Here is an 18177-nt window from a genome sequence, read left to right as displayed (position 1 = left end):
GAAAATACAACTGTAAAGCCCTATAGAGTGCCTCTTGAAAGAATGTGAAACTACAAGTTCAAAGAGAAATGGGAAGTTGAAGCTCAAAGAGAAATCAGATTTTTCGTTTCTCAAATGTTCAAAAGCATGTAAAGATAGGTTTTAATAATGTATATATAGTGTATATGAAAATATGACCGTTTGGGGTAAAACTGTAAATAACTGGCTTGAAAAAGTCAAGCAGAAAATGCCCCAACGGCTAGTTTGCCCGACCGTCGCGGTCGATCGAGCCACCTCGGTCGCCCGTCCCTATCGGGCGTCCTTTTATATTTTCAAATTTCTTACCGTCGCGGTCGACCGGCCCCATGGCGATTGTCCGGAGAGGCTAACCTGTTAGCTAAAAAATTCTGCTAAAAAACCTATACGCAGTCGACCGACTCATTGCGGTCGTCCGCTAAACCCAACCTGGATGTTTTCTGGATTTCCAGAAAATCAATCCCGGTCGACCGGCACGATAAATTTCGAGATGTCTTGGACTTCCAGGTTCCATTTCGCGATCGTCCGGAAATGCCCGGTCGACTGGCCCTGTGTGAAATTCCATTTTTAACTTTAAAAATCAGGGGCTTTTGGGCCATGATCTTGGGCTTAAGTCCTAGGTTTTCAAACACATTTTTGGGTGTGTGTATGGTTTTCCAAAGGTATAAAAAGTTAAGTATGAAAACCATTTGAAAACCTTTTGAAAGTGCATTTAAACATAAAATTAAGAGGACTCCAAATACATTCTAAAAATGAATACCATGAGTCTTCTCGGAATGTGTCGGCTCCTTTGCACTTTCTAGTACTTCTTCAACTTGAGTGAACATCTTCAACTTGATATGGCTCATGTGACTTCTCCTCCAATCTTCAATGCATGTTGAGGTACATGAGGTGTCACCAATGGCTAGTTCAACTCCAAGCTCCTTCTTGACACTTGTTGGGAACTTGTGGAATCTTCATGATGAGCTTCTTGATTTGAACATCTTCAAATGAGGATGTCTTCACTGTAGGTGCAAGCTCTTGATTCCTTTGCTCCTTGATCCACAGCCATGTGTTGAGATGAGTTGTGTAATGGCGATTATGACATGAAATTCCTGTATATAACACAACACCTCAAAGCAACACATTAGTCCATAAATGCTAATCAATTTGGTTTGCTAGCATCAAAACAAGAGGTAAGGTGAATGATTAGACCCATGGGAACCTTGGGCTTACAAAAGTACATCCTGAATTTACAGAAATTCCAAGTATGACATATTTAAAACCTTTGTACATCTGAGGAGATTGACTAGGTTCATCATTTCCGTATTTCCTCAAGTTGCTTTCACACTTCTCTTAACTAAGGTTCCTCATTGACAAATACTCCCGCATCCAAAATTTCAAATCCTGGTGGAAAAAAATGGGTTAGGAGAGCAAGTATATAGAAGCTTCGACAAGTATCTGAAATTAATAATAAGAGACAGTTCTATAAAAAATACGCGCTATTTTGTATAGAACATAATGTGAATTTAAAACTAATATTAATAAGATTTTTTATAGAAACGATTTAACCACATAGTAAAACAAACCATTTAAAGCCCAATAGGTTCCAACTGTTTCTATTTCTGAAGTTTCCTTTAACGATCCGTCTCACCGTCGTATTGTCCGCTTTGGACGTGGCTCGCTTCTGCTTTTGCGTAAGTCGACGACTCAGAGGTACAAACACATCACACAAGAGAGACTATCGTACATTTATCTCTTCCATTTCTCATTTTCGTTCAAACTTTTCGTGCATATGAAATCCAACATTTCATTTCATTTTCCAGAAAACACATTTCATCATTTTGAAACAAATATGATTTGATATTTCCCAAATGTAAACAATGAATATTCGAAGTAAAACAGATAAGAAATATCTGAATAAAACAACATATAATCATATCCCCATCACTTTCATTGAGATAAGATACCAGTCGAGTCTAGCTATCACCTGCCTTATCAAACCTGAGAAGTGGGAATTTGAAGATGCTTGACCTTGAAGATGACAACGATCAGGGAGAAGTGATTCTCCTAGCCTTTTACTTCTTCTCCCTCTCTTCCTCCCTTTTCTTTCTCTTTCTTCCTTTTCTCTTCCTGCCTGCTCTATTTATAGGAAAAACTGAGGGGAATAGTAACATGTGAATAGTTTTTATGCATAATAATTGTTATTTTTACCGGATATTACATGGTGTTCCCTTAATATATCTCAAAATACAACGAATTACAGAGATCGATGATCAACAATAGGAGCATGCATAATTTGGTTCACTACACTTGCAACAAATATAATACCATGATGTGTAACAATTATATAAAGAAGCCTTCCAACAAAGTATTGATCTATGCTACGTTCCTGAAAATTTATCTCCTATATCCTTTACTAGCTTGATATTATGATTTACGGGGGTACCAATAGGCTTAGCTCCTAAAATACCCATTCTGATAATACGTCACTAATATGCTTCCCCAGTGACAAGCTGATATTGAACATTGATTTGTCTACTTCAATCCCAAGAAAGTACCTCAATAACCCATATCTTTGGAGTTGCTCCTTGTAAATACCTCTTAAAAGCGTCAACATTCTTATGATCATTGCTTGTGATGACATTATCATTAAGACAAATAGATGGATAGATAGATCGATGGATATACAGATAAATCTATTAAAAAATATCATTAAGATAAATAGCTAGGATCACAATGTTAGTACCTTGTCTTAAAACAAATGCAAAATGATCTACATAGCTTTGATGAAGCCCATACTTGGTGATAATGAAGCTAAAATTTTCAAACCAAGCATGGGGAGTCTGTTTGAAACCATAAATTTCCTTTCTCAATTTATCTAACCTTATCTAAGCCCCCCAAAAGCAACACACCCTATTGTTTGCTCCATAGCCCATATAAAAATTCTTCTTGAAGATTTTTTAACATCTATATGCTGCAATGGACAAGCTTTATTTGCAGTAATAGAAATTAATTATTTGAACTGAGTTAAGCTTGGGAACATGTATTGTGTAAGTGTATTAGTGCCAAACATTTGAGTGTACCCTTTAGCTAATATCAAATTGACTTTTAGCCTTTCAATTATACCACAAAGAAGATACTTAACCATATGGACCCACTTACAATCCACGGCATGCTTTCCCACTGTCAAATCATCAAAGTCCCATGTATTGTCGTGTGTAAGAGCCGTCATCTCCTCATCCACCAATAATTGGTAATGGCTTTTGAGTTTTGACATGACATAGGCACAGTGGCAAAAGAAAGAGATAATGCAAAATGCTTGTAGGAATATGAAAAATTATCAAAGGAAACAAAATGGGCAAGAGGATGATGAGTAGAGATCCATTTACCTTTGTAAATGGAAATTGGAATATCAAGACGGCCAGGAGTGAGAATTGAACTAGGATATATAGAGTCATAGACAGAGGTTAACTGATTTTCTTGCCGACTCAAGATATTTGGTGCTTCTTTTACTCTCATTCTCGTATAAACCTATAAGGGCTCCTCATTGGGTATATTATTCGGAGTAGAGGAAACACGTACTGGGTAAAGAAGAAGGAGATAAAGGAGTGCCAAGTGGAAGAGGAGCAAAGATACATTCTTGAGAATCATAAATTCGTGAGATTTCCTACTTGCAAATCTCTCTCTCTCTCTCTCTCTCTCTCTCTCTCTCTCTCTCTCTCTCTCGTGCGCGTTCACACACGCCCCTGTGCGCTCATACACACATTTATGTGTCTCAAAGTATATGGGGACATGTTTGCGTACTGCTTTTGCTTGTACGTTACACCTTGCTAGGGGTCTAAACGGATCGAATTCGAAGCGGATATGGCTATATCCGAATTCGAATTCGATTACAGTATACACTATCCGATTTCGGATTCAAATTCGACGGATATTTAATATATATTACCGAATTCGATTTCGGCAGATTTTGTTTGAATTCGGATATTATCCATATCTGTTTATCCGGTAAATTCAAACCGTCCATCTTATCTTTGATGGATGGGATCTTACCATCCTTGATTTCAAATAAATTCGGACATAAGGATACGGATGCGGATATTCGGGATAAACGGATGTACTTTTCGGATGCGGATGTTAAACGGATCGGATGTACCATTTACTAGATTCGCATATGTAAGAGCCGGATATCTCATAAACGGATTCCGATAATATCCGCTTGAAACGGATTTGGATAATATTCGCTTTAAACGGATTCGGATGCAGACGGTAATCGAATTTTTGAATATCCATTTACATCCCTACACCACGCATTATCATGTTGTTCCATACTTCCATTACATCCTTTTTACTATAATTTCTATTGTATGCTGTACGCTTTAAATTTTTTTTATCCATTGGACGTTTATGTAAAACCTTTTGATCTGGTGCATTATTTATAAATTCTTATCAAATTCTGACGCCGGGATCTCATCATTGCCTAAGCAGGTGGTCCCTCAGGTATCCGCTCCAATCGCATTGTTTTTATATTACAACCCAATAATTAAGCGTGGGACTCAGAATTTCATGTCTACCATAAGAAATATTGGCATACGTGGTAATGTACAACATTAACTGAGATAATTACTTAGATTGAATATTGAAGACATTGATGCTAGTGTTCTTGGGTTTGGCTGTTCATATTGATGTCCATTTTGCTGGAATGATACATTCAAATCCAAGAGACAAAATATCATGATTTTCTAAACTAATAAATCGAAAAGATGCATGGTTTCTGGTGGGAAGTTGTCTTGCTTTTTATGGGTTTGGAACAACTGTGGATTATATCCATCATATTAGCAAAATTCACTTTAGTTTAACTTCAATTATACCAACTGTGGATTATATGAGCATTTGTATGCAACTTGATGATTTTGCTGAAATCTCTGTTATATTCTTTGTCTAATTTCTCAAAAGAAGCTATTTTATGCATTTTAGGAACTAGCCAGTCTAATTTTTTTTCCTTATGTTTATTGTATCTGGAGCTCCTATTCATCATCTGGCCAAAGGAAAAAGTCTTTGGGAGATCATTGTTGTTCCTTTTTAAGGTTGCTTTTGCTTGTAGATCAATTTCTTCCTCTCTTTATCTCTTTTTGAGATTTCTTTCACTTGATATTCTGCCTAAAGAGTGGACACATTCAATTACTATGAGAAGAGTACATACTCTAGCCATTTTTTTAAACTCTAGTCATCTGATATGTAGTTTTGACACATAGCAGGGTATGAAAAACTATGAGACACTATTCATTTCATATCATTACAAATTCCTTTGTGAATTATTGAACAAAGTAGTTAAAATTAGTTGTTACTAGTTCAACTGCTGAAGTTGTAGTTGTGTACGGAGCCTTGGCACATATGACTTGTTTACTTATGTAGATTCAAACTCTTCTTAGAGAAATGGTGGTAGGAATTAACACTCCTGATAGATTACATCGCGACAACCAAGCTGCAATGCATATCACCTAAGCCTTGCATTTCATGAGAGAACTTAGCATATAGAAGTTGATTGTCACAATTTGAGAGAAAATAGCTACCAAAAAGATGATCACTATTGCATTTATCAAATATGAGACTCAGCTTTCTAATATTCTCACCAAGGCAGTTATTCACAATCGACTCTGGATTATACACAAGCCGCCGTTATCGATATGTAAGCTCAAGTTTGGGGGAAGTGTTGAAATGTAGTAGTTTATCATTAGTTTATTTCCATTTTTGGTTATTTTGAGATTACTTATGCGGTACAAAGATAGATTTGTCTGTGTTATCCTCTCCGAAGTTTATAAAAAGGGAGACTAACCACAAACCCTATTCCACGAAAACCTCTTCTATTTTATTCTTCTTTTCTCTCAGTCTTCTTTCTTCTTCTTTTTTGAATGTCAAAATAAATTTATTAAGATTGTAGACCGAGATGGTCAATATACAAGAGAACAAGAGATACAAAGTAATAGGAAAGAAAGTTCACTACGACTAGGGGGAAGACAAAATCCGCAGTACAATCATGGAGGGAGGTGATTGAAAAGTTCTAACTCTTCCCTAGACACCCCTTCTCTTGTCAATCGACCAGCATCCCAATTTACGGATCTCCTCACATGCTGATAAGAAATATTAACCCCCCCTCGCCCCCCACCCACCCACAACCACCACCACCACCACCACCACACACACCCACACACACATAGGAAAGGTCATGGATCTCCTCACATTCTTTCTTCTCTCTTTATGTTTCTTCATCAACCACTATTAAGTTCTAGTACATTACATCAAGTTTTTGGGTGCTTTCTATTTATACTTTTAGCGATATCATGCTTTATTGTTGTTGAACTCTTAGCTCAATTGGCATGGTTTTAAATTTCAGTTTCGGTCATCAGCATAACAGAAAGAAATTGGGAAGAACTAGTGGAGGTTTTGAGAGGGTTCATGGAGGACTGGGTTTTGGCAATAGGAATGAGGTAGGAGAAAATATTTTAGGGTTTGTAGTGGCATATGATTTGATGTTAACAAATACTTTTTTTCAGAAAAGTGATTCACACTTGATAACCTTTAGCAGTGGCACCAACTGTAGCCAGATAGATTTTATCCTCACTAGGAGAGAGGACATAGCTTCGTGTCAAGATTGTAAAGTTGTACCCGGGGAGTGTGTAATCACACAACATAGGCTGGTGGTGTTGGACATATGCATCAAACGTTGGAGGAGAAAAGATAGAGATGTTAGGCATCCGAGGACTACGTGTTGGGATCTCAAAGGGGAAAAACTAAAGATGTTTAAGGATAGACTGCTTAAAGAAGGACCTTGGAGTCTTGACGAGGGGACTAATATTATGTGGAATGGGATGTCTAGTTATATCAGGAAAGTGGCTAGAGAGGTACTTGGAGAATCTAGAGGAAGTGGACCGCCGTCTAAAGACACGTGGTGGGGGAACGAGGAGGTCCAAAAGGCGATTAGGTCTAAAAGGGAGTGTTTTAAATGCTTGCATAAGTGTAGAAATGAGGAGAACATTGAGAAGTATAAATTGGCTAGAAAAGAAGCTAAGAAGGCAGTAAGGGAAGCTAGAGGCAAGGCATATGAGGATTTGTACTACAGGTTAGGGACGAAAGAGGGTGGAAAAGATGCCTACAAGCTTGCTAAGATGAGAGAAAGGAAGAGAAGGGACTTGAATCATATAAAATGCAACAAAGACGAGAATAAAAGATTATTAGTAAAAGAAAACGAGGTTAAAGAGAGGTGGAGAAGTTACTTCGATAAGTTGTTTAATGGAGAACCTGTATCGAATTTGGGAGAACTTGATAATGCTTTTGATGATACAGACCAGAGGATTGTTCGTAGAATCTAGGGGTGTAAATGAGCCAAGCCGAGCTGAGATTGGCCCAGCTCGGCTCGACTTGTTAAACTCAACACCTGAGCTCAGGCTCGGCTCGGTCAAGCTCGCGAGTGGCTCACGAGCCTTACCGAGCTCACTAATGGGCCAATTGGGCCCCAAAATCCTACATATTTTGGGCTATTTTGGACCTGTCCTGTACAATCAAATGATTCAAATTAAATAATTACATTAACCTATAAGGGATTTAGGGTTATAACTTATAAAATAATATATAATATATATATATATATATGTGTATATATAATATATATTTAAATATTTTAAATTCTTAAAGAGCCTCAACGAGCCGAGCTGAGCCTGGCCTAGCTCCGGCTCGGCTCATTAAGGATTCGAGCCGAGCTTGAGCCGAGCCCTTACCGAGCTGAGCTCGAGCGAGCTTCTGAGCCCGAGCCCAAACTGACACCCGTAGTAGAATCCGAACATTAGAGGTAAGAGTAGCTTTGAAAAATATGAAATTAGGTAAGGCTAGGGGGCTGACGATATTCGGTGATGTAAGTTTGGTTTGGTTAACTAGATTATTTAACAATATTTTGAAGACTAAGAAGATGCCTGATGAGTGGAGGAAGAGTACATTAGTACCTATTGATAAGAATAAAGAGGATATTCAGAGTTGCACCAATTACTGGGGAATTAAGCTAATGAGTAACACCATGAAGCTTTTGGAGAGGGCAATTGAGCATAAACTAAGAAAAGAGACTAAGGTGGCAGAGAATAAGTTTGGCTTTATGACCGGACTATTGACTATGGAAGCTATCTTCTTGATTAGGTGGTTAAGGGAGAGATTTAGAGAAAATAAAAAGGACCTTCATATGGTTTTCATTGATTTGGAGAAAGCGTATGATAGGGTTCCCAGGAGTGTTATGTGGTGAGTCCTTGAAAGGAAAAAAGTCCCTACTAAATATGTTGATGTGATTAAGGATATGTACGATGGAGCAGTAACTAGTGTCAGAACCACAGATGGCACGTTTAGTAAGTTTCCAATTATAATAGGACTGCACCAAGGATCAACTTTAAGCCCTTATCTTTTTACGCTAGTTATGGATGAGCTTATGGAGGGTATCCAGGATGAGGTGCCATGGTGTATGTTATTTGCAGATCACATAGTATTAATCGACTAAGCCAAAGCAGGAGTAAGTGCTAAGTTAGAGTTATGGAGAACTACTTTGGGATCCAAAGGTTTTAGACTGAGTAAGACTAAGGCAGAGTATATGGAGTGCAACTTTAGTAATGTAAGGAGGCAGGATGAGGATGCAGTAAATATGACTGAATAGGAGATACCTAAGAGGGATATATTTTGCTATCCTGGTTCAATTCTACACAAGGAAGGAGAGATTGAAGAGGATGTTAACCATAGATTAAGAGCAGGTTGGTTGAAGTGGAGGCTTGCCTTAGGAGTTCTATGCTACCGTAAAATTCCTACCAAGTTGAAGGGAAAGTTTATAAGACAGCTGTGAGGCTAGTCATGCTGTACGGCTCAGAATGTTGGGCCACCAAGAAGCAGCATGTGCATAAGATGAGTGTAGCGGAGATGCGAATGCTTAGATGGATGTGTGGCCACACAAGTTTAGATAGACTTAAAAATGAAGACATTCGTACAAAGGTGGGGGTGGCACGAATTGAGGAGAAGAAGAGAGAGCACCGCTTATGATGGTTTGGACATATCCAACGTAGGCCTTTGGATGCTCTAGTGAGAAGAGGCGACTCGTGCCAAGTTGATGGAGTTAAAAGAGGTAGGGGTAGACCAAAAATAACTTGGGTAGAAACAGTGAGGAAAGACTTGATAGCTGGGAACATAACAGAGAACATGACCTTGGATATGATAGAATGGAAGGAAATGATCCACGTAGACGAACCCAACTAGACCTGGGATTAGAGCCGGGTAGATTCCTTTCACCTTCTTCTTGAAATTTTTCTAAAGGATTCATTTAGCCAACCCCAACTAGTTTGGGACAAAGGCTTTATTGAGTTGAGTTGAGTTGAGTTGGTCATCAGCAAAACAAAAACATTTTTGTTTCAGTCCGAAATTTTAGCCGAAATCTTGTAAAATCACAAAAATATTTTAATATGAAATCACGACCAAAATCCAGACAAGATTCTTCACCATTAGTTTTTCTTTTAACATTTTGTCGTTTTTTTGAAATATCTTAAAGGAATCTCGTCGTTCTTCTGTTTTCTACGAGTGGAGTTGATTTTTGCCCGTGTTTCTGTCGACATTTTGACAGAAACTTTGCTATTTTTATCTGAAAAGTTACTTGTTTCACATATTTCAACCAAAACATCAAGAAATCTCGAAATTTCAGGTTTCAGGTTGGTATTGACAGGTTGTCATTGGTCCTAGACATTGGAACTATCTTGGCACCATTGATATGCTATTCACAAGGGGGGATTTCTTCACCTAGAGTTGCTTTTTTGTTTATTGTTATTTTTTCTCTTGTATGGTGAAGTGATTTTTCATGAATTTCAACGGGATCTTTCAGTTTTCCAGGGTTGCTGATTTGTGAAGGACGTCAAGAATGAAAGGGGTGGTAATTTTGAGGCTATGAGAATTCGTCTTTTAAATCTTTTGGTATTTTCCCAAAGCCTAGTGGATCTCATTTCGGTAGTAGCCGAAATCGAAACATTTCTTTTTGGCCAAAATTTAAAACCATGCATGTGCCCATTGTCTTCCTCCTCACCTATCAAAATTAAAAAAAGAATAAAGACGCTTTTATAAACATATTTTGTAATAATATTTATTTTAGTGTTATCATACAGTTGTATCGATACATATGCTGTGTTTTCCATGGTTTCCGTGTTTCAGACATCATGTCCATGTCTATCTCGCACTTGTGCTTGTATCTAACCACCCGCATGTGCTTGTGTATAAGTTGCATTCATTATAAGTTGTCAGGTAGGTGGTTCTAACTCATTTGTTAGTCAGAGGTATTTCCTTGCAAGCTTGGGTACTTCTTTCCTAGAGTCTAGACAATGGATATGACACAAACCCTTCTTAACCATATCATTTCTTGTTACCACGGCACTATCAGGGCAGTTATCATTCTCAATATAGACCAAAGATTACCATTCCAAAAAAAAATATTGACAAAAGATTCCTCTTTTCTGTTTTCCTTAATTTCTACGAAAAGTTATCCTTCACAAACACCTTAATGACAGACTCTGCCACTTGACTCACTCCAAATGGAGAGCCTATGAGTAGTATTCTCAAATGAAGAGACAATGAACTTCTGATTCTCTTGTACAAAAATTGATTAGGTGCAATGGAAATGAAGACTTGTTTCTACAAAATGGAAATCCATCATCTAGAAACAAAATCGAATCACATGATTTCACTATAGTTTTACTTTCCTTCGTGGTTATATTTAGCTGTTGTAGGTTGTTTCTTCGTCAGGATATTATACAAAATCTACAGAAAAGCTGCAATCTGTGTCTAGTTGGTTTGGAACTTGAAGTGAGTCCCGGAAGGAACGATTACTATTGTGGGAATGGGCCTCTAAAATCTGCAACTTCTAGATGAGGATTACAATGTTTAGATGAGGATCTAAGGACTTGAAAATTTGCTCCTGAGTTTTGCAACAAATGATAGAAAATGCTGTTGTTGAGCAATATTCAAAGTAAATTCTTTCTTACCAGTCCACAACAGAGAGTTTTTACGTTAAAAATCCCTCAAATCTAGAGTTCATGACTTGTATTATCACTACATACGAAAGTCAGATTTCCACTCTAATTCATGGGATTGAATTCTTTTTTCCTATTGCCAATGACACTGAGAGATTTCCCTTGGTAAAGGTGTTCACTCATTGTGAACAACCAATTACTCCAAAAGCTTGAGCTGTTAGAGATGGTGTTATTTAAACTTTTATACGTCAACAACCCCCTCACATTTGGCCCCTCTTTTTTGGGTTGGTCGTACACGTGGATTTTTAATATCAAGGAGTTGTTGAGTTTTGAACCCAAACCTGCCGTGAGGCATTAGCTCTAATACCATGTGAAACAACCAATTACCTCAAAAGCTTAAGCTGTTAGAGATGATGTTATTTAATCATTTATACTTAAGCACTCATAATTAAAGGTTATTGCTTTGGAGGAATTTAAAATAAGAGGCCGATACATCATCTTAGAAACCAAAACATGTTAGATGCATAGCACACCAAGGCATGTAAATCATATAGTCAGTCATTGAGTTGCATGTACAGACCTGCATGTTGAGATTGTACTTCTAGAGCTTTAATTTTAAATCTTTTTCCTAATTCGAAGAAATATTCTTGTTGCCAAGTTAAAAGAAAAGACATCCCGAGGCTGGCAAAGGCGTAGGGAAGAGAAATATCTAAGTCCAAGGGGAGAGGCACTCCATCACTTCCTGGATCTTTAGAGGGTGTTACACAGATCTTTTGCACTATGGAGCTATGGATCTGCTATTCTCATCACTTTAGGTATCGTTGTAAATCTACTTCATCCAAGGAAGATTTCAAATTTCTGATACGAAGAAGGTGCTAAATTTAACTCAAAAACTTTATCTGCTTTACTCCTCTAGCCTAAGATAACTCTGTCATAGAAATTCCTTCTTCTGGTGCGTACTTAATATGGAAGTTTCATTATAACCATAATTTAACTTAGTAGTTGAGAACTCAAACTATAACTTGTAGATAGAGCAATTTAATAGTTCTAATTAAATTTAGAATTGACATAATTAAACTTTTTCAAGTGATTTAATGGAATGCAAACCCAATTATCAGCCTCAATGTTTGCCAGCCTCAATGTAGGCTGACCGAACTTCACTGGTGAGAGCTTCTATGCGATCCATGATCTCATCAATGAAATCGCGAATCTCCAAGAGCAGGCTCATCTTTGATTCATCCATCTGACAATGTTTGTAGAGCCATCTTCGACAATTAGATTGCCCATATATTTATTGTCAGATTCCGTGAAAGATGGCAATCACCTCTGCCTCATTTGAATCTTTTGTGCCAATAGGACCAGAGAAAGGCCATAAAGAAAAGCCAAATTCATCTCTAAGATGGTCCCCCACCCCTGCTAAACCCGGGTTTCCCATGCGAGAGCTATTAAAATTCAATTTTAGTAAACCGCTGGGGGGAGGTGGGCAACGCAGAGCAGAGGGGTTGGACTTGTCCCTACTAGAGTCTCAACTCATTGTCGTCTCATAGTGGATACCTAAGTTATAAATTCCATTCCGTTCTGGCCGGAATGGATCGAAATTCCAGACGAAACGGGCGGAATGCCTTGTTTCGTCCGGAATTCATCATTTTTTTTCATCTCTTCTTGTTTCCTCTTCTAAGTTCTCTTTTCTTCTTCCTTTCTCTTCTTAGTATTTACATGTAAAGTCATTTAATACGTAAGATTTACACGTAAATAAGGGAATACCCCGCATTTGGATCTATTAAAAATAGTCTCAAGACCCAAATCTAGAGAGATAAAAAGCCAACTTTCCAGTTCCAGTACAAAATTCGAAAAAATGGGTCGGGTCAAAATCTTAACATCCAAACAATGGTGTATTTTTCCAATTTTAAAAATTCATAAATTCTATCATGTCCAAACATTACTAAATCCCAAAAGTTAGAAAAAAAATCTCATAATTTGGTCTCTAAATTTTTTTCATCTTGTCTGGTATTGGTCAACACAGGCATTTTAGCTGATAGTTATTCTCCTTTAAATGTTGGATCTTTTACATATTTTGTTTATTTAATTGTTTCTTATATTTTTTTGATAATTTCTTATTTCTTTTTAGATTTTTTTTCATATTTTAACTATTAAAAAAATTGCCCTCGTCATAGTGCAACGAAAATTTTCGAACGCAACGCCGAACAAAACGGACGAAACACCAGAACGGTCGCCAAAATGAAATGGCGAACGAAATAGAATTTATAACTTAGGTGGATACAGATATTCCCTAGAAACAAAGGAGAACAACTACCTATGCACCACCATCGACATCCCCTGATGGAAGATTTTAAGAGGTTCTTTGGTTCTACCCTTAAAAATAATGCACTCTTTGGTTCAATCCTATGATTCTTGGACACGACAACTTTTGACCTTTGCCTTTTGTCGACACGGGTACGTGTATAGACACATGTCGACCACGTCCGCTTGTTTTCTATTGTGTTACGCGACTGTATCTTATTTTGTTAGGCAAAAAAAAGAAATGTATCTTTTTGTGTTAATCAAAAAAACTAAACCTGACCGTCTTTTACATACCTTATTTTTAATTTTAGGTTCTTATACCTACCGTTTGCATGTGTCAAAGACAGACTAAGCTGATTGGTCAGGTGTGAGCTGCTGATTGGTTAGAGCTTTTATTTATAACATTATATTTACTTGCAAGCTTTGCTTCTGTATTATCTTTAAGGACTGCTATGACGACTTTATTTATTGTACTACAAAATACAAACGTCTTGACAACCTTTATTTATTGCACCTGCAGGTGCATGTGTCAAGTTGTCAACATCAAGGCTGTTGTAAAAACAATTTTCCATATTGTTAAGCACAATCAAAATATGAAAAAAAGAGAAAAACATAACAATGCTCTTAAAATCAATCATAGATATTAAAAATCTGACCAAAGAAAAGTAAGCATATGTTGGAGTGACCTATGTGATGATTTTTTTATAGACTTGTTTTAAATATAAAGGGATACAAACCTATTATACATTAAACAATGACTGTTGCCGCATTTATTATTCTTAATTTCTGCATTTTGGTATTATCCTGTTTTAATAATTGCACAAAAATGTGTGTATGTAGCCATGTCCCCCTTTGTATTCGCCATGTCCCTGTTTCAACATTTTGGGAGGTCACTGTGTTCGTATTTGTTGGAATATGTAAGTTGCCTAAGGGCATTTAGGACTTTGTACATTCCTTTATGTTTTAGTATAAAGATATGAGTCAGGGGGAGATAAGCAACCCCCCACACATTTTCTACCCAGGGCGGAAATTATTTTCCAAGAACGAGGATTTGCACCCCCCCCCCCTACAAAAAAAATTTCTAGGAAAACTTTTTCTTCCCAGGTTGGAAAACTTTTTCCAGGACCAAGGATCTGCCCCCCCCCCCAATTTTCCAGGAAAATATTTTCTGACCCCCCCTGCCCACAAAATCACTTTCCTGGAAATAAGTTTCCAGGGCTGTGTTTCGCCTCGTATCAAAGTTTTTTTTTTTTCCAGCCCCCAATTCCTAGGTTTGTTGGGTAAGCCTCACACCCCAAGTTTTTCAACCCACATCATTTTTCCTCCTTGGTAAACCGTACCACTCTTTTCTCCCTGTTATCATGTGTTAGATCTTCATCTCTTACCCTACTTTGATTCTAGTTTGTCTTTGCGGCTCCCCTCTGTGTCTCATGGCTTCCCTCTTGTCAAGCTTCGTCGATACCCGTCATTCTTGGAGCCGCGTCTAGCTTTCTTGGCGTATCCTAGTTTGCTCACTTATTCTGTTATTTCCTGTTATTCGTCTTGGTTTGGATGGTCTGTTTCTTTCTTGCTTGTTGTTATGGAGGAGGTGCTTGACAATCCTTCCACAGGAGTGGCTCCTGGTGTTCGTCCGACACCATCTTTGGCGTCTTCTTCGTCATCATCTCTCTCTGTGGATGGATCATTCCCACATATCACTACTGTTAAGTTGGATGGGGCAAACTACGTTACTTCGAAAGCAGCCGTCGAGAAGTATCTTATTGCCCGTGGGAAAGCCCACGTCATTTGTCGTGTTCCTCCTCCTACGACGGATCCCACCTTTGATCGATGGGAACAGGAGGATGCTCTTGTTTGTACCCTTCTGTGGAAGAGTATGGCCCCTCACGTCTCTGGGCCCTTGATGCTTCTGCCTACTGCGAAACGGATCTGGGATCAGGTTACTCTTCTTTACTCTGGCGTGGCAAACATTAGTCGGATCTGCTCTACCTATTCTGAGTGAGTGCGTTTCCGCCGTGGTGATCTTCCTCTTGCCACCCATTACAGCCAATTCGTTGGCCTCTGTCAGCAGCTTGATGTTTACATGCCGCTTACCACGGATCTCACAGAGGCTGCCCGTCAGAGGGATCAGATCCGTGTTGTGCAGTACCTTGAGAGTTTGGGTCCAGAGTACATGCATCTTCGTCAGCAGATTATTGGTTCTGGCGCTATTCCTTCCCTTACTGAGGTTTACTCCCGCCTCCAGCAGTGCTCTCCTGGTGATCCAGTGATATCTGTTCCTATTGATGGTTCTGCTCTCGCGACCTATGATGGTAGTACTCGCCCGCCTCGTGGTGGAGCCTCCTCTGGTCGTGGTGGTGGCCGTGCCGGCCGTGGTGGTGGCCGTGGCCGTTCTTTTTGCACTCACAGTCAGCGCGAGGGACATTATATTGACCATTGCTATACCCTGCATCCCGAGCTTCGTCAGGCACGCTCGGCTCACATGGGTGCTACTACTGATTCGACTTCAGATTGCGCTCCCTCTGCTTCTGTTCCTGCACCAGCTGATTCCACCTATACATTATCCCGTGCCGATTATGAGGAGTTCTAGCGTCTGCGGCTCAGTTCTCGTCCTCCCTCTGCAGGTTTCGCCCAGCCAGGTAGTTCACCCACTACCCTTCTATCTAGCTCAGGGTCATGGATCATTGACTCTGGCGCATCCAATCACCTGACTGGTAACTCTTCTCAGCTTCATTCTTTTCGCTTTTTCTCGTCTCCCTCTCAGTCTATCACCCTTGCTGATGGGTCCACTACACCTATCACTGGTGTTGGTCATTTCTCCCCTCATCCTGCTCGTACCTTATCTTCTGTTTTATGTGTACCAAAATCACCATTTAGTTTACTTTCAGTTAGCCAAATTACTAAGTCTATTCACTGTTTTGTCTCATTTTTCCCATCTTACTGTTTGTTTCAGGATCTCTCGACTGGGAAGACGATTGGAACGGGTCGTGAGGTAGATGGACTCTATCGTCTTGACTGCCGGTCGCCTACTGTCTTACATAGCTCTGTGGATACATTTCAGTGGCATTGTCGCCTGGGGCATCCTTCACTTCAGCGGCTGCAGCAGACTTCTCTGGTTCCTGGACCTTTTTCTAGTTTTCAGTGCGAGTCCTGTGAACTCGGGAAGCACCGTCGCGTGTCGTTTCTGTCCCGGATCATTAGTCGAATGTCTAGTCCATTTGAATTAGTCCATTCTGATGTATGGGGACCCTCTAGGGTCGCGTCTAGTACTGGCTTTCGGTATTTTATTGTGTTTATTGATGACTTCTCACGCATGACCTGGTTATATTTACTGAAGAGTCGATCCGACGTGTTCTTTGCTTTTCGCACATTTCATTCTGAAATTAAGAATCAATATAATTGCAATATTAAATGTCTTCGTACTGACAATGCTAGAGAATATTTTTCTGATACTAATGGCTTTCAATCCTATCTCTCCCAACATGGGATTTTACATCAGTCTTCATGTGCGTACACCTCTCAACAGAATGGTGTTGCTGAGAGGAAACTTCGTTATTTGCTTGAAGTAGGTCGCACTCTTCTTTTTCAGATGAGTGTTCCTAAGGCATACTGGAGTGATGCCCTTCTCACGGCGTGTTTCTTAGCAAATCGTCTTCCTTCCTCTGTCTTAGAGGGTGCCTCTTCTTTCGAGATTTTATCTCCTAGTAAGGAACAGTTTCCTCTAACACCTCGTGTATTTGGATGCGTTTGTTTTGTTCATCACCTTGGACCTGGCCGTGACAAACTCGATCCCCGGTCTGAGCGTTGTGTCTTTCTGGGGTATTCTCGTACGCAGAAAGGCTATCGTTGCTATAGCCCTCGTCTGCGTCGCTGGTTTGTCTCAGCCGATGTTACGTTCTTTGAGTCTGAGGCATTCTTCCAACATGGCGCGGCATCTTTCACCCCTTCTCTCGAGTCCGAGGTCTCGCTTCCCTTACCAGATCTACCTGATTCTCTTCCGTCATCTCCTATTTCCGTGCGGCCAGCTTCTGCAACTTCTACTTCTTCTGCCACGTTGGAGAAGCCAGCTTCACCTAAAATTACACAGTAGTATCAGCGGCGCCAAGTTACAGATAGGTTTCTTCTACCTCCTCTCACACAATCATCTTTTGAGCCGATGATCCCTCTCTCCCGCTCTCAGGTATCTTCTCTTCCGCCTTCCTCTGTTGTTTCTGATTCTTCTCTTGTATCTCGTATGAGATCCCGTTCCACTGCACATCCTATTTCGAATTTTGTTTCTTATGATAAGCTCACCAGTACCTTCCAGAGCTTTGTTTCCTCCTTGTCTTCTATGTCTTTACCACAGTTAGTGGCTAAGGCTCTTGACCATCCTGGCTGGCGTGATGCTATGAACCTAGAAATGGGCGCTCTTCATAGTAATGATACATGTGATCTGGTTTCCCTACCCGCTGGTGCCCGTCCTGTTGGTTGTCGGTGGGTTTTCTCCATCAAATACCTCCCCGATGGTATTGTCGAGCGCTTAAAAGCATGGTTAGTCGCGAAAGGATACACTCAGACTTTTGGTGTTGACTACACTGAGACCTTCAGTCCCGTTGCGAAAATTTCCTCTGTCCGTGTGCTCCTGTCTCTTGCTATTAATCATAGCTGGCCCCTTCATCAGCTGGATGTGAAGAATGCCTTCCTCCATGGCGACCTGACTGAGGAGATGTATATGGAGTAACCACCAGGGTTTGTTGCTCAGGGGGAGACTTCCTCGTACGTGTGTCGCCTACGCAAGTCACTCTATGGCCTCAAACAATCTCCGCGTGCGTGGTTTGGGAGATTCAGTGAGGCAGTCATGCGCTTTGGC

General features: G+C 39.6%; 1 protein-coding gene across 1 annotated transcript in view; it reads left to right on the top strand.

The window, feature by feature from the left end:
- LOC143887135 (tryptophan synthase alpha chain-like) overlaps positions 1-18177 on the top strand; it is a 69255-nt gene that overhangs the window by 11140 nt on the left and 39938 nt on the right. Inside the window, exon 4 of the mRNA XM_077391240.1 lies at positions 4486-4594. Coding sequence (XP_077247355.1) covers positions 4486-4594 — 109 coding nt within the window. The remainder of the gene's footprint in view (positions 1-4485; positions 4595-18177) is intronic.

The sequence above is a fragment of the Tasmannia lanceolata genome, unplaced genomic scaffold (assembly GCF_043159265.1).
Source record: "Tasmannia lanceolata isolate RefF3 unplaced genomic scaffold, GAP_Taslan_0.1 ptg000012l, whole genome shotgun sequence".
In the NCBI taxonomy this organism is placed as follows: Eukaryota; Viridiplantae; Streptophyta; class Magnoliopsida; order Canellales; family Winteraceae; genus Tasmannia; species Tasmannia lanceolata.
This window is presented reverse-complemented; position numbering and strand designations above follow the sequence as displayed.